The sequence below is a fragment of the Rattus norvegicus genome, chromosome 9 (genome assembly GCF_021556685.1).
Source record: "Rattus norvegicus strain SHRSP/BbbUtx chromosome 9, alternate assembly SHRSP_T2T, whole genome shotgun sequence".
NCBI lineage: Eukaryota > Metazoa > Chordata > Mammalia > Rodentia > Muridae > Rattus > Rattus norvegicus.
In genome coordinates, this window is record NC_141542.1 from 39532502 (window position 1) to 39557843 (window position 25342).

Below are 25342 nucleotides of genomic sequence, written 5' to 3' on the forward strand. Positions count from 1 at the left end.
ACTTCTATACCTTTCGTAAAAAAAAATAACATACTAGGAAAGTAGGTGCACGCAATGATTTTGATGCAGAGCTCTAATAAATAAATATAGGCAGCCAATAATCTGCTTTTACCTTTGCTCTCTGGAGGATTCTAATCTCTAAACCACACATTCAGTTCCTATAAAGGTATTTTTTTCTCAACTGCTGCAATTGTTTGACATGCTCCTTTGGCCTGATGTACCATACTCTTGACATTCCTTAAGCCTTCTGTGTCGGTGTCTTGCTTTCTTTTCTGCAATTCTTGATGCTTCATACAAGAGATAGGCTGGATGACTTACTTACCTCCCTCCTCTGTTGCATACCTGTATCTGGAACATAGTTGGCCCACAATGAAAATAAACACAGACATTCGATTTCAATCCACAAAACAGCCTCGGCACATCTCCACTACAGTGACTCTGTCACTTCAAGTTCAAGGTAACCCAAACACTTCCAAACTTTCCCAGGAACCTGAACCCCTACTTTCACCTCTATTCTTATATCACATGATCTCAAACACCGTTCAGTTATTCCCAGTTATTTCCTTTCTGTTCACACCTGTCTAAATATTAATTGTCCTCGGGGCTGAAGAAATGGCTACAGAGTTAAGAAGATCCGATGGTCCTACAGAGCACCCAATTTCTAGCCTTATTTCCCACACTCACATTGCTTAACGTACATGTGGTGCACGGAAATTCAGACAGGCACAGACATGTGTTTAATTACTTAAATATCGATTAGTATTATTTGGTCATGTGAGTCTCATTCTAAGCTATGTTTATATCATGAACTCAGATACAGTAAGTAGAGGTCACTGGATGCTCGTCACATGCCAGAGACCGCACTAAATTCTATATGAATTATTTGTATCGAATTTCAAAGTGTTTCAGTGTGAAGATGACTGAATTACTTTTTACTTTATAAAGCAACGGGAGTCTTCCAAATATTTATCGACTCCATGGATAAAGAATTGTATATGAAATAACCTGATGTTCAAATTTACATTTTTAGCCACAGAATCAAGTATATAATATCTATACATTGACTTTATTCTACAATAATTTCTGTATGGTATATGTAGAAATAGATGCTTTGGAGAACAACTAAAATATAAATACTTTGAGAATCAGAATGTCTAGCGAGAGAACACACTGTTTTATACGCACATTAAGCGATTTTTTTAATATTTTCACTTTCAAAATAAAATGCTATATTGCCAGGCATAGTATTCGGGGAACTGACCCCAAGGAAATAATTTGAAATACTTACTTTTACTAACTAATTGTCAAACTGTAAAATAATGTAGTTGCTAAAAGGTCACCAAAATATGTTTTAAAAAATTAGAAAGGGTTTCTTCTTTTGGATGTCATCCTCTATCCCCTCCTCCCTGACTAGTAATGAGAGAAAATTCACCTTTAAGATATAAATTTCACATTTAGAATTAAAGATAAAATTCCAAGTGGTGAAAATTATAGGTAGTGAGGAAAAAAATCTATTTGCCAAAGATGGATCCTTACAAGAAAAAAAAAGGCAATACTAAAGTAGAATGGGGTGAGGGAACCATCCAGCGTTTCTAAGACAAGCAGAAAATGGCTTGCTTCACTGATTCTGACAGCCTGCAGGTTGGTTATGAAACATCACACCCAGGCTAAGACATGGGAGATTCAGAAAATGTGGCAGCTGAAACACAGAAATGAAAACCCAAGGGACACATCTCTCTTTTTACAGAAAGATAGAGCCACTGTAGTGGAATAGACAAACTACAGTAAGCAACAGCTACTGTGGTGCCCATTTCCATGGATACCTGTGCTTCCCTGTAAATAAAAACAACAGCTGATACTGACAACATATCTGACATTTTGTGGACCACATAGGGGGAAGAGAGCACAGGAGGAGCCACAGAATCCTCAGTCCACTCAAATAAGGAAACTAAGACATGATTTTTCTCCTTCCTGAGAATTTTTTAATTGTGGGTGCTAGAACTTGAGTCAGCCGCCTGGGAAACAAGCACCATTGGCAACTGCGGCTTCTCACCAGTCTCCTGGTTCAGAATTACACTCCGGTAAATCGTGAGGCTAAACTGAATCCTTTTTTCAAGTAGACCTTTCTCCTCCAGAGCGGGACCAGCTCTGTCTTCTGGGCTAACCTCACATAGGAACACAGCCCATTTGATGTTAGCAAATGCTGCTGCCACCTGCAAAATCCCAGGCCAAAAGGAGCCGTGGACAGCAACATTGTATCAGTAAATCTGAAAGATCCAGGAGAACTCCAGTTGGATAGGATAAGGACCGTACAAAGGGGACTTGTGTCTGATCGGAGATTTCTCTACTTTAGGTGATTACCATGAAACAATACTGACTTTCTGTGAAAGGTGAGGCAGTGAGGGGGAGGAGCAGAGGAGACGTGAGGAAGGCGAGGCAGAGCTAGGGAAAGAAAGAGATAAGAGTGGGACTGGAAGTTGGAGAGAATGAGTCAGAGGAATTAATCTCCCACTTGTCTAAAGAAGCACATAATCAAAACTTCACCTTCAGAAACACATAACTAAAAAACGACACAAAGCTACAGAGCTCCCCCCACACCTCTACTGTGTCAAGGGCTTTCAAAGTTACCTACGCATTCCAGAAAGTTGGGTTTTCTTCTAATGTTGCAGAAATTGTTTGACGTGCGTCTTAATGCACATACCATATGGTTGTGTTCGCACATGGGACCTCATGAAAAATAAAAAAGATTTGACTGTGAGCATATACATTGAGACAAAGGGGGAGGCGCTTAGGGAGATGGAAGGAACTTAGAAAACGTTGCTTACCCCATGCACCCCATGAGAAAAGAAATGGTGTATTTCATGTAATTCATGAATAAAATATAATTGGGCTTTTACATCAGCACTATAAATGTTCTTATTGAGTGTAAGTTTTTAAAATGTTATTGCATTATAAAATTTAATGGAAAAATTTTTTCATTCCCTTAAAAGTAAACTCAAATGCCACAGACATTTCCCCAAAATTCCAGCTGTCTGCGCAGCCGGCTTGCGCCTCCAGAACGGTTTTATTTTTCCTCCGTTGGTAGTTCGAAGGTGTACTCTGATATGCAACACCACTTCAAAGGGGTTAACAGAACCTAGACTTTTTCCAGTGGATTAAATAGTTTATTTTCACATAATCAAAGTACACACTGCGAAATTAGTGCTTTAACTGGAAGATTTTTATTACTAGTTACTTACCAACTGCCATCTTAATGAAAGAATAGACTTCTGAACCAAACAAGACTTAGTACAACAATTTAATAAGTAAATTAATGAGTGCGTGATTGTGAAGTTTTAGAAAGTCCACACGTAGATGGAAATCATTTCCAATTTATAATAAAGTCAAAGTGTATTTCTAGTAAAAATATTTTTACATTCTACCACACCCTGTATATTACATTTTTCTTAGTATGTTGTTTTTTCCGCTGAAGCAGTCATAGATCAAGTTTATGACTTTCTAAACACAGATCTATCCATCCCTTTTTGCATCCATTCGTCCAGCCATTCTTCCATTCATTCCCTTCAACTAGACAAGCATAAATTTTGTACTTGCCAACTGTTTGGGCTTGTGTTATTACGTGCTAGAGAACAGAGAGGAATGGAGTATTTCCTTGTTTGGGATTCTATAGGACAGATTAAAAGTTAATGGAGTAATTACATTACATTGAGGAACAGCTACATCAGATGAACAGGTATGATAATGAGACTGAGAGAGCAGAAATCTACCAACTTCCTTCAACTCCATACAGAAAGTAAAAATTACAACTCCCGAGTGCATTTCATCAGTTTTGGTCAGCTCACGTGCTCTCAAACTAGCTGTCTGCTGTCTTCCTCATGCCCCATGGGACTAGTTTCCACACATCTCATTTTCATGGCATCCCTAAGGCCATGATGCACTGTATACATGCCAAGGTTTCTCCCTTGTGACCAAAGCTACTTGAGGACAAGAACTAGAAGTTTCTTATCACTGACTGTCACCATGTGCCTGTATGTTGATACATATATATATATATATACATATATATATATATGTATGTATATGTATATGTATCTTGTCCTTCATTTAGGTTTCCACGTGGGCAATGAACTCAATGTATTGAATTGTTTGAAAAGAAATAGTAACTGTACTAAATAAATAGTCTCTTAATGATCCTTAGTCTTTACATACTACAGCAGAGCAACTATTTATACAATAGTAGCATTCTTTTGATATTATAAGTAAATGAATGGTGGCTTATACTGAAGGATGTATGTAGGTTAAATACAAATACCATGAAATGTAACAACCAAGGCGGAATCTAACTTCCAGTAGACACAGAGAGACAACAAGACTTATAAATGAACACTTTGCACTGATCCATTTGGCTATGGTCTCTGGGATGCAGAGGCCCGCTCCTCCAACTTCTAAGATGCTGCTCTTTTTTCTTCCTGCCTACAAAGGGAAGAATTTAAAGTATGTTTTCTTCAAAGTGGCTTTTCCCCCCAGAAGTGACTGCATTCATTTAGCCTCCTGGCAGAGAAAAACTATAGTGTCAAGATGCTTAGGCCAGTTTGAAAGTATCCTGGAATTTCTGGTTTTCTTTCCATACGTTTTACACAGCTATACAAGCAAGGGCCTGATCTGAAAGTCACCTTGAAAACATATTTTTAAGGGACTGACAGCACTTTTTGTTTTTGTTTTGTTTTCACATTTCACTTGCCTAAGCAAGTGTTTAGAAACCAGGTCACAATTATACGTCTTCATATTAACTGTTTGAAAATAGGTATCCATGAGTTGTCATTTTTATACGTACAATCTAGTCGGCCAGAGAAGTAATGGTTAAGATAAAATTATTAGATTGTGAATTACACGTTGAATGATATAATGCAGAATACATGATGAGAAAGAAGTAAAGAAAAAAAACTTAGTTTTTATTTTACGTAGTATATTTTGTTGCCTGATTAGACCAAAAATCTGCATCTGTACATATATGTGTGATACATAATTAAAAATTAACTTTAATATTTTGATTTTACTATCTTAATATATATAATTAAGATATATGTATATATACATATATGTGTGTATATATATATATATATATATATATATATATATATATATATATATATATATGAAAAGCACAGCATTTGCAATGGGGCTGTATTAGCTGTACCTGGTTGCCAGTCAATGCAGTATTTATTCATCCAGCGAAGCAACCTCCTGGAATCTCATGCCTACTTGCCACTTTTTAAATGACAAGTGTAAAGTTCACAGTGTATGTGACCTTACACTAAGCTTTCATTCCTTACTCACAGTCCACACCGGTGGTCAGGGCTCAATGCCAAGAATTTACTTGTCATCTGACTGAGTTTCTTTTTCTCGCACACACTGCCTCGGGTAAGTCACATCGACCTAAATAGTTGCACACAGGTAACAGAACTGGTTGACGGATTCTTCTATGCCCATTTTTAGTCCTTAAATATGAAAGAAGCATTGGGGCAGGGGAGGGGGATATAAGCCAAGCGAGGGATGACTGTATAGTTTGCTCATATGTGCCCCAAGATTAATGTTTTTTAACAGTGTCTAAATCCATAAGAGTAGGAAGACTCCTTGAGGCACACCAATACTTCACTGGGTCTGCAGGACCCATGACTGAGTATATCCACAGGCATTACCCAAGTAACTGTTGGGGATTCAACCAACTTCCTGTAAGGCAATGTGGTTTATCCATGTGGTCGTCAACTAGGGTTTCTTGGATTTCATGATATCTGAACTCTTAGAAATGTATACAACCATGCATGTGTGCACATGTGAGCATGTTTGTTTAAGGGCACAGTTCATAGTTTTATTTTGCATTTGCATTCTGTGAAGGGCTATGAATGAAATCCTTTGCAGATCTAGCCCTTAATGCACTCTTAAGCATTCATGACCAGCGTGCCACTCATTTTCAGCATTGCCCATCTGCTGCTCATCTGTAAGCAGAACAAGATCAGTGCTCAATCACAGACAACTCCAAATATCATTCATTTGTCTGGCCAAAAGAAGCCATGCTTTGATTATACCGAAAACTCATTTTGCTCAAAGAAAATCCTGCCTTGAATCTATTAAAAAAACTCATTTTTCTCAGGTGACCAATATAATTCAGCACACATGAAAAACATGGGAATTTCAGAAATAGAACAGAGTATAGTACATGCATATTCTGCCCTTTCCTTTTTCCCTCTTCAGAAATGTTTTGAACTGAAGAAGGGCTTGAGAATAATAAAATGAATATCCACATATGCCCCCCCACAAACACTCATTTTGCTGTTATTTTCTCAGTCTTGGGTTAATTTTATTTCTAAAAAATTATTACATTTAGGTTCAGTTGAACTACCACCTATGTGTTCCCAATTCCACGCCCCAAAGATATCCTTGTAGATACCGATTATCAGTCTAAATATTGAAAATTTTGCAAATAGACACGACTACATACGCTTTCACAGTTCCTGCCTCCAATGCTATCCTTGTGGATACCAATGATGAACTCTACATACTAAAAGATGTTTTACAAACATGTACATATCCATGAGTATCATTTGCATACTTTTGAATACTAGTCTTTTCCACACTGTAAAATAGCATTCCCCCATTTTTGTTCTTAAAGGCAAGAGTGTTGTTATAAAGTCCAGACTGGGACTAAACCCTAGATTTTCTTGCCTCAGCCTCCTGAGAGCTGAGATTATGACCATGTGTTGGACATGCATATCTGCCTGCGCTCATTTAGTTTTGGTTCAGTATCAAGTTTCAGAGGTATTAATATTGGTTAAGTAGTTCAAGTTAACCGCTTTCTACCACTACCTGGCATCTATGGTAGGAGACTGTCTATGTTTACCTGTTTTTCTCTCTGTGAGCTCTGTTCTAAGAACAATGGTGTTGCCGTGAACACTTTTAAGTAGGAAGGTCTCATGTGTCACCTATTGAAGCCCCATGAACTCATGCCCCTGCCAACAGTGGTGAGCTATAACCTTCTGTTCTCCTCATAAATAGTCCTATACCTTTTTCCAGAAGCCTCAGCCACTACAGCATGATGTCCATGGTGGCTGCTGCGATGCTTACATCATGCCTCTTGTCACTATCCTTTAAATTTAATTGTCATGGGTTTTCCTAGGTGGTAGTTGTTGTGCCTGTCTCAACTTCCTTATGATGTCATTTATGTTCCCTGAATGGAGATTTTTGTCACATACACATGCACAGGTTTTATATATTAAGTTGGTCTTTAGTATTTAATAGGTAAACAAAGAAAGCAAAGTTTCAGTGGCAATTGATTACATAAAGTGTGACATAACTCCAGTCAATACTGCATTGAAGGTTTCTGTCAGCACTGTTCTTTTCCATGATACTGAATGCTATTTTTTTTAAAATCCATAATGGTATGTTAGTGTTTACTACAGACACTGAGATCAAGTGCCAGAGAGGTACTCCCACAGGAACTTAAAAATAAAGAAAATTAATTGGCCACCTTAAGGACACATAAGTATCTCTGTGTCTGTAGGTGGACTATGCTAATATGTATCAATTTGTATTTCTTTCTTTTGATCACAAAGAAGAGCTTCTTGGTTCCTACAGATGGAGAGGGGTGCTTGTAAGCACACGTGGGATATACAGCAGTCAGTAAACCAGAAAGATTAGTAAGGACACTATTGGGTCTCTGAGCCCCAGACTCTGCCCCAACTCTCTCTTTCTCTCTTACTCATCTTAAGACATGGTTCTCTTTTTACTCTAGGTCAGTTCTATTTCCCTACTGTCTCTTGCTTTCCTTTTCTTCTTCATGTATACTTCCTTGTTCCTTACAACTCTCCCCACATTCACACTCCCTTTAAACAGCAATATCTTTCCTATTTCGTCCATAGTGGCATTCACCAGGCATGTCTCCATTGTCACTTGCCCATAGGACAAGGACACAGAATAGAAGGCACTAGGCCACGTAGCAAACATTTGCAGCGCTTTGGACTTGAGATCACTGTTGGAATTATTCAACTATGTGCTTATAGTATGAGAACATCATGGACAATACAAAAATAGATGTGAATTACTGGTGTTCCAGTAAAATTTATTTGCAGTGGCCTCCAGAGCTACAAGACTTCATTTCAGCAATGTTGTTCTGTGTGGATCTTTACTAAGACACCCTCTGCTGATGGTTTTATTTTGCTTATAGTTCTTCCTACAGGATAAAAACAAGGTCGTTAGGGCTTTGATGATTCTGACGAATTTGAGGGGTTTATGTGGCCAGTAACCAAGATGAACCCCTACCAATGTGACAAAGGCATGAGTGACTTCCTTCTACTTTAGTACTCACAGATATGTCTGAAAAATGGTGTATAACTGGGACAACATGCCTAGGCTGGGCACTTGTTTTGGAACAATAATGCTACCTTATAAAGGAGCAACTAACATTAAATTAATTTTGAGAACTCTGTCCTAGTTCAAAAACATCCCAAATTCCAGCACCCCTAGACTGGTAGAGTATATGCCATCTATACACAGCTTCTCATCAGAAAAGGTCCCTTTTGTGTTCCTGGATAATCTGCGTATAAAATCAGTAGTGATATATATATATATATATATATATATATATATGTGTGTGTGTGTGTGTGTGTGTGTGTGTGTGTATGTATGTATAAATGTATATATGTGTGTATATATACATATATTTCTCTCTCTCTCTCTCTCTCTCTCTCTCACACACACACACACACACACACACACACACCAAGGGATATGCACATGCCTTTCCCAAAAAAAAAATCCCTGTGGTTCTTCAGACATGAGATCACCAGTAACTACAAGCTGTTCCACTTGAACACAACTGTCATGTTCAGTGAGGGAAATAAACATTTTAGAACTTTTACTATTTTTATTTTTAGAGGTACATATATTTATGAAACTGATCCTTAAAATAAACTCACCATTTGTTGCTGAAGTTATTCATACAAACCTTGTTTGTGTTTTGAAATGAAGGGGTGTTTTTCACACATTTCGATTGTATATGTGTACATGCATACAAACATATGTAGAAGACAGTGTTCGCTATATTTAAGAGGAGCTAGAAGGATGTATTACTGTTAGAAATCCAAGTACACAGCATACTGAACTATCAGACAGTCTACAGGAGACACTAACACTAATTTTTCTAATCTGTAATTAAATATTGACCTATCTTATCTGCAGTTTTTAATCCACCATCAACTTACTCTTAACTTTCGTTTAACCAAGAGCACAGCACATCACAGAAGTTAACGGGAGGAAAGTGGAAATAACTACATTAATTGGGGCGGGATATGTGTGAGTATTTTAGGGAAGCCAGAAATACTTTCTCTTCAGACTTTATTTCAATAAAAGAAAATAGCAGTGCAATATATGCAGGAAGGAAATATGATACAAAAGTGAAATGTGTCCTCTGTTTGCTGAAATAACATGTTAAAAATGGCAAGATTTCAAAAATATTCCAAGAAAACAATCATGCTGAGCCAGAAATGGATGTGTTTCATTATGAATATCCTGGGGAAGATGGTATCCAACAGCTCTTGGTGGCACCGATAGTGAAGTCAGCGGAAACTAGTCTAAAAAACTAACCACTCTTCTGCTACTATGGGGTGAAAGCAGCAAGCCCAGACACTGGAGGTCTAACTGAAGAGAACCTCCACACCACCATTCATGCTTCGCTTTGTAGTTATAGAGTCAGTGGTACTGCTTGTTTCCTAGTTATTATTTTTAATTCTGACAGCCTGGTAGAAGAGTTTAAACAAGGGTATTACAAAGCTGAAGTCCCCTTAGTTCATGGACGCTTGAGTTCTAGAAGACCAGAGAACACGATGCCGTAGGAATTACTTGCTATAAGAACTCATGCTCTCAGAGTCATGTTGCTGATCATTCTAGCATGGCCTTCCATACATAAAATTATACCAATGTCTTTCCAAGAATTCCAATGGGGAAATCACTGTGGTAAGTTTGGTTCGGTTACAACTCTGTCCCTAGCACAGAAAATGCACAGGGCTTCCTCTAAGAATGGGTAAGGGAGCTGGTGAGAATCAGAAAGACAGGAGACTGAATAAGAAGGTATTTATGATGCACACATTCTTCTGAAGTACAGACTAGAAGCATGCACTGCTAATCCTCGATAGTCACAGATTCAGTATTTAAACACTAATTTGCAAACCAAAATTCAATAAGACAGAATATATGAATGAGAGACACAGAGAGAGAAACAGTGAGACAGAGAGCGATAGAGAGACAGAGAGACACACAGAGAAAGACAGAGGCAGAGAGATAGAGACAGACAGACAGACAGAGGCAGAGAGATAGACAGAAAGACAGAGACAGACAGAGAGAGAGAGAATCATTAATTATTAATTATCTAGGGATTTCTAGTCATATCTTCCAACACTGCTACCCCATTTTTCTTTTCTATTTAAATTTGTTTTAATCTTTTACTTACTCCAAACATGTATTTATCATAATTTCTATTCTCTTTCTCTTTTTTTTTTTTTTTTGCCATCTTGTTCATTTCAATTACTCCAATTTCCCTTTTTAGGGCAGAATTTCCATACACTATTTTTATGCATTTGGGAAGCCTTAGCACTGCTTGGAGACATTCAAGGTTTAGCTTTACCCGGCTGCTTCCTAATCTGCGATTCTCCTTCCTCTCTTCGCCCATTTAGTTGTCGGTTTCGCGGCGTAATCGGTCTCTTCTTTCTCGTTCCCACGGCAGTGTCTGGTGCCTTATCTCAGGCTCCTCAGTACTGCTTGGCACTTATCAGCTCCCTCTCCTCTCTGATTGCGAATTTCTGTTTCCACCAGGTTTTCCTACTGGCAAAGTTTCTGCATTGCCCCCTTCCCTGACGTCTGCACTCCAGTTACACACTGTACTGCAGGAGGCAGCGTACTCCTGGGTGTCTTAGGAAGTGCTGGTTTCTGTGCATATCCATAACCTCCTTGCTCTGTTTTCATCTCCTTTGTCCAGGACATTGAGTGCATTCCCTGTGAGACTGGTTGTCCCCCCAACACAAAGGGCTGCAGATGCTACTGGCTCCTGGATGTCTGACTTTTCTACTGGTCTCTGGCCACCCCTCATTTATCCTGGCTTTCCACGTCACTGCCTCTCTTCACATGTTTACGCGTACAACATTTCTTCTTTGTAATACTTTACCTGTCTTGTAGTTATGTGAGACTTGGCCTCCTGTGGATGCTGTATGACTATAGTTTTGTGGTTTTTGTTTTGTTTCGTTTTGTTTCCCCCTATCGTATCATCTCCCAAAATGCCAACTTTCTCTCCCTGTACCCAGCACCATTACTATCTCTTCCTTTGACATACATGTCTACACTGCAGAGCTTAAAGGAGCCCCCTGTACACCCCGCCTTCGTGTAATGATGAACAACCTGATTGGACCTTGGGATGGTCACAGGTGGTGGGAATCCTGAGCACTTGGATGATGTCAATCATTTTCCTTGCAAACAAGTCCTCATTTATCCTCTGAGACCTCTATTCTCCCCTTCTTCACATCCACAGATGCAGCACTCCGGTTGACCCCTGATTGTGCTGTGGGGCTTCGTCACAGGTCAGATGCTTACTCTGTCGGAACTAACTTCATGGTTTTGCATGTGGCCTCTGAAGCAAACATAACAAGACACAACAGATGACTGTGAAGAGGTCTCACAAATATCCAATGACATGGTTTGGAAATCTAGATTAAGACTGCAGCATTGAAAGAGAATTAGAACCAACAAGAAACAAGAAGTGGAAAAGAAAAAAAAAAGGAGCTGAGTATTTGCTTCATTCCTTTATGGACAGAAAAAGAAAGTCTATGATGTCCTTGATGACATGGTAAACTGTGTTACCTATCATTAAAAGGACATTGTCTGTTCTTCAGCATACTGCGATAGTTTCTTGACTACTCTTGTCTATAGGTGTCTAGGTTACCTCACCCAATGTCAACTATAAATGTGTTTTTATTATCTGCTTTCAGCTCCGAAGCCTAGAATAATAACTCCATACCCAGGAGCTCTGGAAATAAGCTCCAGCAGCATGACCCAACTTGTTTAAAAACAGGAATTTGTGAAGTAACTCATCAAGACCAACACTGGCTGCAAAAAACCAGGGAAGCCTGTAAGGAAAGTTTTCTCGGTAGAGACGCTGGGAAAGCTGCACTTCCGTTCTCAGTGGAGTGACTTACAACGTTCTTCAAAGAGGAGAGAAGGCAAGGCTGTTGATCATGGTCACACCAAACTGGTGGCCTGAATTCCTTCAGAAGTCAACAGGATCAACATAACCACAACAACTGAATGCTTTTCTCCTACTGTCGATGTTACTTTACCTTTAGGTCTACAGGGTCACCTGAGCATAAAAACAAAACGCTTTAGGTCTACAGGGTCACCTGAGCATAAGAACAAAACGCCTCCGTGTTACCTACAGTGGCTGAGTTCAGTGGGAGGACTGTAATACTTCTCATTGTTCTGACCCGGTGCTGGGTCTGAACCTAATGATGCAGCCTAGCTGTAGGATGATGTCATTATGCTGCAAGGCAGGTCCAGGATAAGGCATAGCCTATCATTGGATGAGAAGGAAGGGTAGGCGGGGAAAAGTCTAGAAAGGAGGGAGGAGTAAGAGGAGCCCGGAGAAACAAGATTGGAGACAACAGAGCAGGATGATCCAGATCGAGGTGGACTGGATTGATTTTGTCTTGTCTAGGTGAGCAGAATTTAACATGTAAATCTAATTGTTAAATTAAAATTTTCTGAAACTTTGATTTACCAAGCTAAAGAGGACAGTGTGTGAAGCAAATGGCTGAGAGGCAGTTGGAGCGTGTGGATCTGGTTCTGTTGCCCACGAGGAGTAAGAACACACAAGGGCTAGCAGAACAAGGTGTGTGTGCGTGTGCGGTGTGCGCCAGGCTTAATAACTACCACCTAGGGCACCTGGGGGACCACACGGAGAGGGTGGCTAAAAGGGAGCCAGTTGGGAGAAGGCGGCTTGCATACCGTATGGTAGAGTAGCAGCTGGAGCGAGTGGATCTGGCACGTGGGAACTGATAGAAAACGCTCCTTTTTAAGATTTATTTATTTACTTACTATATATAAGTACCCTGTAGTTGTCTTCAGATGCACCAGAACTCATTACAGATGGTTGCGAGCCACCACGTGGTTGCTGGGAATTGAACTCAGGACCTTTGGAAGAGCAGTCAGTGCTCCTAACCGCTGAGCCATCTCTCCAGCCAAACGCTCCTTTTTAATTTTTACCACAACACCTAGCTTTCTTCTAAAGACTTCCATTTGATGTCCCTTACCGGTCAAACCACAGCCTATAAACCAAGTTGCATTTCTTCTCTCAACTTGTCAACACGTGCACGAATAAGATGAGTAACTTCTGAGCTGAGAAGCACACCCTGAAGGAGCTAAACGGGTTCTTTCCACGAGGGTCATTATTATTACTCTTCTATTTCTGTGCCCTATGTATTTGGTGAAGCGAAATAGAATCACATAAAGTTATTATTCTACCTCAGAGGCTCTCCTATCATAAACAAGCTTTTCTGAGTCTCATGCTAGCCTCCCAGTTATAAGAAAAGTGCAGATTATAGACGTTCTTCTTGAAAACAGACACTCCTGGTAACTAGGATGATGTATGCAGTCGATATTTTTAAGTTAAACACTACTTACCAATGTGCAGTCTGTTTCCTTTCATCATGCTCTTGGTCTATTCCACTCCCCATTTCTTCTTCTACCCTCAATTACTGGAATTCTCCAGGTATCCACCAAGGCTTCCTAACCTTCTCTTCACTGCCTACCTTGTGATTTTTATCCCCAGTACTTTAAAGCAGCATCCACACACGACTGTAAACACACTCTCAGAAAACCCACCCGCACTAAAAGCTCAGTATCTCTAAAGTTAAACTCGTGTTTGTCATCCCCGCCCCCACAACCTGTTGCGGCGTCACCTGAAGTCCTGATTTCAGTTCATGGGCCCCACTATCTCTCTAATGGCCTAACTCAATGACCAGAAATAAGTCCACCTCTATCTTTCCCATTTGATAATTCATAAATACAATTCCACTCCAGGGCTGTATTTTTCTCTTTTCTTACATTATCCCACCAGTCTGCATCCTAATTCAATACCAGTCTCGAAGCTGGTCATCTCTGCCCTTGCTCTCCCTCTGGTCATCTGCTGTAGAGGGGAACACCTTAGATGAGCGCTAACTTCATGTGGAGGTGCAGACTTGTAACCGAGGACTTGGGAAGCAGAAGCAATTGGATTACAATGTGTAAGCCAGCCTGGTCTTCCTAGACAGGTAGAGGTCAATCTGAACTATATCAGAAAATGCCATTACAAAAGACAGACGGATGGACGGATGGATGGATGGATGGATGGACGGACGGACGGACGGACAGACGGACGGACGGATGGATGGATGGATGGATGGACGGACGGACGGACGGACGGACGGACGGACGGATGGATGGATGGATGGAAAGAATGAAGGAAGGAAGACAGGCAGGCTGGGAAGGAGAGATGGGAAAGAAAGGAAGGAAGGAAGGAAGGAAGGAAGGAAGGAAGGAAGGAAGGAAGGAAGAGAAAATAGGAGATCATTATTCCCTGCCTTAGTTCTATCTGTTTCAAAGATTGCCCAGTAAGTATAGATAAAATCCTAGAATTTTATAATGGGAAGACAGCCTTCTACCACACTATTCCTAATTTTATTTACCGTTTTAAAAGCAGTCACCACACTAACTGGTAGCATCCATATTTTAAATATACACATGCACACGGCTCTCGCCTAATACTGCATTCTTGATGTGTCCTGCTTCTATTTCACAGATTAAGAAAGCTGGCACTGAAGGCAACTTACTCACAGCCATCACATCGCCAGGAGTAAAGCTGAGGTTGGATTTGTACCTAATCGTTTCCTCCTATGAGACATCTTGAAGATGGTATTATCCGCTTTGTGAAGTGACTAGCCGTGAGCACGTCACCTTCTGTATACAGTGGCGTTTAGTTAGTATGGGAAAACTAGATCCAGGGTTCCAGACAAGGAACTGTGAACTCTAACAGTACAGTCATCAAAGACCGCCCTGCCACGGGGTAAAGAGGAAGCAGTCGAGAATGGCCTCCCAAGTATTATAAAGAGAATAATGCCCGGTATGGCTGTGTTTGCAAGAGGCGTATCTTTTCATGTACAGTGAAAATCAATTAACTATAAAATTATCAGCCAATCTTGACATAACTGAATGAATTTAAGGGTTTTTTTATCTGGATGATGGACAGGCACATCTTCCAACTTAACACGGCTGCGGCTAGTCAATGTTTGGGCTTCCAGTCGTCTCGCACCACTGGGCTGGGGGTAAAACATGCTCTGCTGGCGTTTTCTTCTGCCAAAATAGCCATTTGCAATTAAAAATTAATATTGGCATTACTTCTCTGCAAGCAATTATCAAAAGGCTTCTGGCCATCTTCCTTGTTTACAGTGAGTCTTGCACCCTTGGCTTTATTTTGTTTTGAAATCCTGTTCTCAATTTCCTTGTTTCTTTTATGCCACACTAGTCTTGACGTTGATATGTCAACAGTTTTAACATTTTAAATTGGATTATGGACCTCAAGTAAAAAAATATTTACTTATATTTTAAAAAATAGACTAATTTGCCACATTATATTTTATATTGCTATATTAGCTGAATATAAAGCAGATTAAGTCGAGCCTCGCTGCACATAAGGGGAAATAAGTAATTTTTGATGAACGCATTTTAAATAAATTGCAGGCATGGGTTTCTCTAGATACAGACTTTTAATTTGGAGCAGAATTCTCATGCAAATAGTGAACAATTAATTCAGTCTAATGGCGTCAGATACAGAACCTCACCGGAAACTAGAATAGTCTGGACATATGGAATGTTGGTAAATGAACTAAGATGCACACAGACCACAGCTGTGCGACATAGAGGATCCTGGGTGTTAAGGACTCGGGACGAAGGGTGTAATTTTAAGGGCAGTTGTGCACAAGGAGCGGAGAGAGGCCATAAAACGGGTTTCTTCTCCAATCAGAGGAGCGAAGTGTTACATTTCGGAAAGGTGACTTTAGCTATGCTGTGTTACTTAAGGAGTAAGGTGCAGCCATGAATTAGGAGGTAATCATCCAGCTCAGACATGAGGAGGAGGGGCGATTAAGATGCCGGAAGGCTTTGTATTCCAGAGACTTTGTTCCTTCTGGGACGGTATTTTAGACTCGTTCTGTTCCATCACCTCGTTGAGTCACAGACACTGGAAAGAATGCTAGAAATCAAGCAATCACCTTCTGGGATACTTCGAGCATCTGCAAGAGAATTGCAAGGATGTGTCATCTCTTTCCTCTTTGTCTTACCTGAGGCATCTGCACGGGGGACTTCCAAATAAGACTACGTCCTCCTCACTCGTTGAGGTGGCATTTAACAAGGCTCTACTAGATACACAAACTAAATTAAGATTCAGAATTATGTAGACTTTCTGTATGGGAAGTTTTCCCTCATACTGAAGGGCTGGGGCAAGGTGGCAACACAGCCAAGATGGATGAAGTGCTGTTGTAATGGCAATCCCAGAACGTGATGAAACCTAAGACAAGTGGCACCTGCATCATCCTTGTCAACTGCCTGGAGCATACCTAAGAAGTCCCTTTTGTACTGTAGTTTGAAGAAACAATGAAAGTCGGAAGTATGTGTTAAAAGTCATGGTACCCTAAAAGGGAAAAAATTCAACGGCATAGCAGGAAGAAAGGTATAGCCACAAGACATAGGACAGAGCAACCCAGCAAGGGATGGAGTCTTGGGGAGGTGGCTGTAATTAAGCCAGAAGGATGACAGGAGAGTCTTCTGAACTCTCCCAGGGGACCTGGAGCCTAAATTTTTATTGCGTTTAGCCACACGTCCATATGCTAAGATCCTACAAACCTGTGTCACTCCACATAGGCTTCTTATTCTTATTCTTCAGGAACATCATTCAAAAAAAAAAATCTAATGGAGCCTCATCCAATTCTCTAGCCTTTGGGTTGCTCTATTATTCTGGGTCTTTCTGCAAATTTCCACTCATCTACTCTCTTTGCTTCCTTTTGGTGTTCCCAGCCCATTTCACCATTTTTAAAAGCATTGATTGAATTACTACAAACTAATAAAGGTTTCAAATCTAGGGGTAGGATCGAGACATTTATATCAGACTCGGGATTTCTAAATGAATTTATTCTTTCAACGTATTTCCTTGAGTGACTTCTGTGTTCTTGAAAGCATTGTCGTTGCTAATCTGAAGCCCATGAAACCACGAGGGCTGGCTCCATGTTCCTAATTCTTACAATCATTACCTGGCTGACTAAGAACATCCGAGACCCGGCTTGAGCAAATCTGAACTCTTTACGTTTCTGTGAGCTTGAGTCCTATGCTGCCATCATCTATGGATCAGATATTTAATTGCATTATTTATTACTAAATGACAGTCCTACCTCCAGAACACAGGTGAGATTAATCCTCACACACCCACCAGATGGGTGAAAACAAACAACCAATTCCTTACCTTTAATATTTTTTATTTGAATAAAGGAGTGTGGAGTACTCATCCCTGAATGGGACCTGTATGTCGTGCCTCTCTCCTTACCCGCCAAAGCTCTGGAACAGGTGTACAAGCCACAGATCAGGAAGAACTACTATAAATTAGCATCTTCTAAACAGGACATGGACTTACATCAGGTGTGATTGCCTGTGCAGGATCAAACCAGTTTACAGTCCCATAGATGGGCTAATAATGCCCCTCCCCCAACTACAAAGTTATTTTCAGCTGATGACTGGTAGGGGAGGAAAAGTCTTCTTTAAGCGAGTGACCCCTCTTTGGGTTGTGAATGCCCTGTGGATAGCCCTACACCCAGGACACAGGCAACATAAAGAAACAAGATATGAAGGTAGGGTAGGGTAGTGGAGTGCGTTAGGGAAGAGTTGGAGGGGGAAATGATCTAAATACACTGTACCAAAGTCTCTAAGAATGAATCCTAGAAGAAAGAGAAACATTTCTGATCAAACCTCTCTTTTTATCCCCACAGTGACTACCTTGGCTCCTTGGGCAATCGTCTCCCACTTTCTCCAGAGCAACCCAAGGCAGGTAGAGAGCCAAGAGGCATTTGCTGCGTGAACTTAAAAGATTTAAAAAAGAAAATGCTCAGAATGAATCGAAATGCTGAAACACTCTCCCCACCTAATTACACACCATGCCAACTCCATTTTAAGTCCCTTCCCCATTTCACTTTCCAAGTTAAGATGTGCTCTCTTCGCCTGTTCTCTCTTCGTCATTCATTTAGCCTACATTCTGCAGGGTAAAGACAGACTCGGCCTACACAGTTCCATATCCATTTCCTTCATCAAAGCTATGAAAAATCAGGTGCAAGCCCCCCACCCCTTTTCTTGAAGTTAGCTTTATCCTGCAATGAGTTTAAAGTACTCTCACTTAATACACAGTTGTGACCTCACACTTTCGCTAAAGCTATTTTCTCTGTCGCAATTGCTCACTTCCCCCTCCCCCCTGAAAATGGACTACTTGATCATCTCAACTCAGCCCAGGTCTCGCTTCCCCTTTAAAGGCTGCTTGCTGTCTTCTCTGCCCTGGGTGGGGGGCGGCACCGTCGTCGTCGTCATCATCATCATCATCATCTCCACTTTTCCATTAATTTATTTTGCAACTTATTTCCTCTGTCACAGGCCTGAGAGCATCACCCCACCCTTGCTGAAAATGCTTAAAAGTCACCTAAATGCTCACCCCTCCTTGAAATCAGAGGCCTTTGCCTCATCAAATTGAAAATCAGCGTAGACCTCAGACACCCAGATAGGTGTGAATGGATAAATCTATACGTGATGTAATCGTGCCTGCCTTTTATTAATAAAACTCGTGTCAGAGTGGCAGCTACAGGGTTGTAAACAGGAGAAAGATGACCAGGCAGCAGAGAAGAGGTTCTGAGAAACAGAGAGGCACCAAGGAAGCAGCAAAGGACAGTGAAAGATATATTTGTAAGAAGATTTCAAAGCAAGTGAACAAAATCCAATGGTCATTTGTATGGTCAGTAGTAGCTAGTTTAATAATAATGATGATGATGATGGTGGTGATGATGGTGGTGATGGTGATGGTGATGGTAGTGATGATGATGGTGATGGTGATGGCAGTGATGATGATGGTGGTGGTGATGGTGGTGATGATGATGATGACGACTCCCAGCCTCCCAGCTCCCTAGTTCAGGTGGTTAGAATACTCTAGTTTAAAGTATTTATGAATTCTCATTCACAGGACTAAAAGAGACCGAGATACACTTAGGGCAACGTGATGGGGTTACATGGATATATCTTCATTGATACATCTCATGGGCAAGTCCTCAGGACTGACAGAATTTGCTACACCAATGCACATTTACATTAGGAATCCTATCACGAGCTCCTCTACAACTCCCATAATTCTTCCAAATTTTCCCCAAAGAAGGGCAATTTTAAAGGAGCAAACAACTCAGAGAAATCATGTCTTATTTTAAGAGCTCATCTGGCTAATCGTATCACAGCTGAAGACAGCACATGCTGCCTCCCCGGGGACTCTAAAGAAGTAGGAAGCGCCTGGATCTCCTGAGGGAGGCCCACAAAACTCTGAGGAAGAAATCACTTGAAGCAGGTCACCTCTGTTCTCGCCAGCATTCCTACCAGTAGGCTGGGGTTACACACTCACCAGATCACATTTTAGACCATTAAAATATCACTATCATAATTATCTTTACACATTTTAACAGAATATTCTCTTGACCTGGAGCATACTGTTAAGCATACTTCTCTGGTTTCTTGGCCGTGGAAATACAGGGCTAACCAAGTAAATTCATCCCTGAACGGCCGCATTAATCACAGTGTACTTGTTCTTGGCAAGGAGCTTAATACCCTACAAAAACTGTTATTAAAGTAAGATTCGAGGATTCCCAGGCTGGCAGGGCATTAGTTAGTTACACCTCTCTAGAAATTATTTCCTTATAGTTTCCTTTAATGGTCTTATTAGACTTGCAGCTCAAAGCAACCTTGCTTTATTAATTTAATGTGTAAGTTCCGGCTATTCAAATCCTCATTTAAGACTGTAAGTAGTGATTACCCCAGTCCTCCCCCCCCCACCCTCAGGGCTCTGCCATGGTTAAGTCCCATCCTTCCAGAACCTGACTCTGTCCATTCTGACTTTGTGCTAATATGGATCCACCATCACTATGTAGTTTCAACTGCTCCTACCCTGTGGCCCTCAAGGATCTTCGCAACATTTAAGAACTTTACATCAGCAACACTGGGTTGACAAGCACACAATTTGTGTTCTATCCCCCACTGAACTCACTACTGATAAAACTGGTTAGCAGGAAAATAGGTAAACTAGAAACCAATAAATAAATAAATAAATAAATAAATAAATAAATAAAATTTAAAAATTGCCCAAATGTTACACCAGAAACCCATAACAACCGGCTTAACAATCAGGCATCAAAAAGAGAATGCTGCATTCTGAGAAATTTTCACTCCTGCTTGTAAACAACGCTTAGGAGACATCCGTCTGTGCAACGGTGGAGGTTATGTCAAACTCCCTCCGAACCCATAACATGTATTTTATATTCCATCATATTGAAAGCTCACAGCCCTGAATATTTTGAGCATGCTCTAAAAATACCATCATCCATACTGTGTATGTTTACAGCAAATTATGCCTCAGCACTTCTTTTTAAAAGTGTATGGCATATTCTAACAGGTCAAAATCATTTAAGTCATTAAGTGCTAAATTAATCGGCTATCAACCCAAGGAGATGAGCTTAACAAGTGTCAGGGGTGTTTATCCTTAATTTCATCCAAATACTTGTGCCTCTTCCATCAGCAAATGATAGACCTTATATTTTTGACTGTAATGACGCTAGACAGAACACAACATTCCCTGTGTGTGCCTTGCAAACCTATGAAGCTGGCCCGAATAGTTCACCTAATCCTTCGTGTTCACAGCAATCTGGAACTGTAAAAATTTCCAGACACCGGGGCCCCAGAGTGCAGACTCCACCAGTTTCCTGAGTTCTACCTGGTGACATTTCAGGTTCACCTATTTATAAAGGCAGCTCCTTCTTCTCTCCTGATATTATGATTTCTTTTTTTTTTTTTTAAGTTTCCTGGGTTGGTGCCAATTCTTCATTCCACATGAGGGAGAAGTATAGGACGGCATGCCTCATTTCTGAAAGATTTTGTTTTTGTCTCTTCCAAACATACCTTAACTAGGAAACAAGGAATCAATCAGTTATGTGCCTGCAACTTTCTCTGAAGGTCTTCTAAGGCTAATATGTTTGTATTTCATCTTAACATAAAGAAGGAGGGGGTGGAGGGGGGCAAGAAGAAGAGGGTTCCTTTAAAAAGATTAAATAACTCGGGGTGTTAAGGCATAAAAATGACCGTAAGTCGTCGTCGTCCAGATACACCTAACTCTAACAGGAGATTGAATGAATGGACGTCGGGAAAAACAGTAGTAAACTTTAAAGCCACCGAAAGCTTTTTAATGCCTAAGGGAAAAATAAACATTTGCTTCCAATCATTTTCTCATTAAGCATTCTCGCATTCTCTGCTCGAAGGTGAGAGCTTACTACACACACACACACACACACACACACACACACACACACACACACACACACACACACACACACAGACACTTTGTCTCAGCGCCATAAGTGCCAACTAAACCCACTGCTTAATCCAGGTCACTCACAGCTGGCCCCTGTGCACTTCTGTTATAGCACCTCTGGCCATGTTCCTGACCCCCCTCCCTCTCCCCCCAGGTTCTCCACTTGTAGCTGGAGCTGCCTGCAGCCGAGCTTGAATAGCCTGCCAGACTCTGACCACCTCTATGTGGCAATGACTACTGCGTGCACTGACAGATTTTCCGTTGGTGACAGCTGTGATGGTGGCCAGGCGTGTTTCCGGGCGCGCTTACAACCTAGTCTCTCCACCACGTAGCAGCTTCCTCTGCTTGACCCCAGAGCTGACTGTGGACCCACTCTTAACCTTCTCCTCTCCACTCCATGCCACCCCGCCATGCCCTCCCAATCTTTCCAATATACTCTCCAGCCTCAGGTTGGTGCACAACCTCCCGGAGCGTTTCCCAGCTCCTGGGCGCCCCACTCAGTTAAGTTTCTGTATATCAGGACCTAATCGCTCCCGATTATCTGAGTCCCCTAAGTCTAGCTTCTGCCTTCAATCACCCAGGTACCTGGAACTGACCCGCAGTCCCCTGGGTGCTCTGGGGCAAAACGGTTCAATCTGAACCAGAACCAGAGGTGGCACAAGAGAGATGGAGGGCTCCAGAGGGCGGATGGCAAACACGTGCAAAGAAATTAAAAAAAAAAAAAAAAACCCACCACGTGTGTGTAGCTCTGTGTGTGTGCGCGCGCGCGTTTCCAAGCCTAGGGTCAGGGCGCTGGCGCCAAGTGCGCCCCGGGGCTCCAGGGGCAGGGGGCTCCCCATCAGAGGGCATGGCTAGGGCCGCACGGGGGTCGGGGGTGGGGGCGCGGGTACTCACACGAACGCGTGGTAGACGAACGCCCAGCCGCGGGGTCTCTCCAGCACGTTGTACAGATAGTTCTGCACCCTCCGGTACTTGACGTTGCGCCGACAGCTCTGGCTGCTGGTGTAGGAGAGCGGCTTCCCCAGCAGGCTCATCCGGGCCCCCTGCTTGCCCCGGCGGCTCTCTCTCAAGCCGCCGCCGCCTCCGCCGAGCGCCGCCGCGCGGGTGCCGAGCAGCAGCAGGCCGTCGCCCCTGGCGGCCGCCGAGTTCAGCAGCACCCTGCCGCGGCCGGACTCCACATCCTTCATGCCGCTGCCCGGGCGCCCCCCACCCGCCGCCGCCGCCGCGCCGCTCCTCACCCAGAGCCCGGCGGCACCGCCCTCCTCTCCTCCCGCGTGGTGGCGGGGCATGGCATCACCACGGGCACCGCGAGGGGGGCGCCGGCGCCTGCGGCGGGGGCAGCCGCTTCATGTGCGCGGGCAGGTCTGCAGGAGGAAGCCCGCAGCCGACGGGGCGCCCTGGGGGGCCGGCAAGCCGAGGGTCTGGGCTCCGGGCGGGGGCGGCGGGGTGTGCGGAGCAGGCCCGGGGAGGTCCGGATTTCTGCCGCTTCCAATTCCAAATCCGGACCTGTTGGGGGCGTCACTTTGTGAGGTGTCCCTCGCTTTCCTTTAGTCCGGTGGCTGCCACTCCCTCCTCCCCGCGGAGTGTTGCCACACGGGACCGAGGGTGTGCGGGATGCCCCGAGGCACGCTCGCACGCGTGCACACCCAGCTGGCTTCGAGTCTGTCTGTCCCCTGCACCCCCGCAGAGCACCAGCCTGATCCCAAGTCGGTCTCCCAGGCTGAGTTTGGCTCGGTTCTTCCTGGAGCTCGGAGGGTTAAGTCCTCCTGGTGCCTCGAGAACAAACTGGACGAGTGGGTCTCTGGGCTTCTCACGCTGCTACGCCGCGCCTGGTCTTGCCATCCTTGGGCGATGGGTGCGAGCAAGAGAGGTTCTGTCCTGCCCTCCAGGTGCTGGCTAGCCTAGGAGCGAGCCAACCGGGCTACGCTTGGGGCAGTGGCGCTTGGGTTCCCGCGCTGGGGACCAGTCCACCGCAGTTCAATGGACACACCCGGAGAGCGCCAGGCAGGGACCCAGCAGCTTCCCGCGACTCAATCCAGCCTGCAGGCTGTGACTTTCCATCCTACAAGCCCGCGAGTCGCAGAACATCCTTCCCATCCCCAAGGGTGGGGTGTGGGGAGGGCGTAAAACTCCAAAGTAGCTCCTTTGCGGTGAGGGAGCTCCTCCTGACAGAGAAGCCTGGGAAAATGAACCCACTTCCCTCCTTCAAGAAATTTCCATTTAAGTGGGAGAAAGTCATAAAACTGCTTTAAGTCTACGCCGCGACGGTGGCGTCCCCAGTGAGTTAGAGAAGGATCGCAGAGGGTGGGGAGTCCAGGACCTGCCTCTCAGACAGGATGCTGTAACTTACAATGTTTAGAGAGGAGGGGAACCACTGACTGGATCTCCTACCACTTCTGGCAGATGGACTCCCCAAAGCCAGCGCTCTTGGCTAAGAGTGAGATTATGGTGCTGCTGGCTCAGAACTCTGCCTTTCAAAAACATTGTTAGCAATTAAACAACAGATTCAGCGTTGGGGAAACTGAGAGGACGCCAGGATTGGGAACTACTTCCAAGAGAGCTGCCTTCCTCCCAAACATTAAAAAAAAAAAATCACCAAGTTCAACTGAACTGTGCTTTCAATACAAAACCAAGGTAGACAATAGCAAAGTGGCCATCCGTGTGCCTTTTCCCCCCATTTCCATGAATATCAACCAACACTAAGGCAAAAATCTTGGTTGCCTCACCCCTAGCAGATAATACTCTACCAACACCCCCGCCCACCCCGTGCATACACCCACGCCCACAGACAGCTGCTCTCTGCAGTCAGAGTGTCAGCTAAAAGTTTTACTTTTATTTTTATCGTTATTGTTTTGTGAAGACCTCTCCCTGGTTCTTACTCAGCATGACCTTGCTTTCTTTAAAGCCTCTGGGCAGAAGGCACTACTAACCCCTAGCGCTGTGCAGCTGGCAGCGGTACCACGTGACTGTGAGCCAGCGCCAACACCCAGAGTCACTCCTGCCTTCCCCTAATACACTTCACACCCACACACCGTGGAGGTGCTAGAGAGATTGCTCCGTGCCCTGCTATTCAAGGCAGATGCAGAGAGAAAAAGAGAGAGAGCGTCCTGGAATAAGCTCTCCAATCCAAGAGCGTGGAGACCCCTGGCTGAAGGCGGGGCGAATTCGGTGCAGCTATATTTAGATTCCCCGCGGAGTTTCTGTGCAGGGACTTTCAGGGTGAAAGATGTAGAGACTTAAAATGACTCGTGCGCACGCTGTCGACGTGAGAAAAAAAAATCCCAGCTTTTCTGAAAATAAGAAAACGAAAAGGCCACTTCCCCTTTAAACGAAGCTGTTTTCTTGGCTGCAAACTTCTACTGTGATTAGATCACCTTTGCCTCACTCAGTGGCTGGGCCCCACACACCCGCAGGAAATCTCTTTAAGGCATGACACAAGGCCATGTTTCCCCTCCAGAAAGGCCCAGGAAGTCAGCTGCTTAATGTCCAAGGATGGTTTCCTAGGGTGCAGGAATAGAACCAGGGAAGCTGTGATGTCTATTTCGAAAATGTCAATAAACCCAGGCAGGAGGATGGCAAGGACAGTTGTAATTAGTAAGGGTTATAGAGGTCGAAGACGTTTGT

General features: G+C 43.0%; 1 protein-coding gene across 3 annotated transcripts in view; it reads right to left on the minus strand.

Moving 5' to 3' along the window:
• The window catches only part of Kcnq5 (potassium voltage-gated channel subfamily Q member 5), a 564994-nt gene extending 541210 nt beyond the window's left edge, over nt 1-23784 (minus strand). For 2 of the 3 annotated variants that reach the window (XM_087564913.1, XM_087564912.1), the window contains exon 1: nt 22613-23784. In XM_087564913.1, the coding sequence (XP_087421039.1) occupies nt 22613-23007 (395 nt within the window). In that variant the 5' untranslated portion in view covers nt 23008-23784. 3 annotated transcript variants of the gene reach the window in all.
• Nucleotides 23785-25342: the final 1558 nt, after the last annotated feature.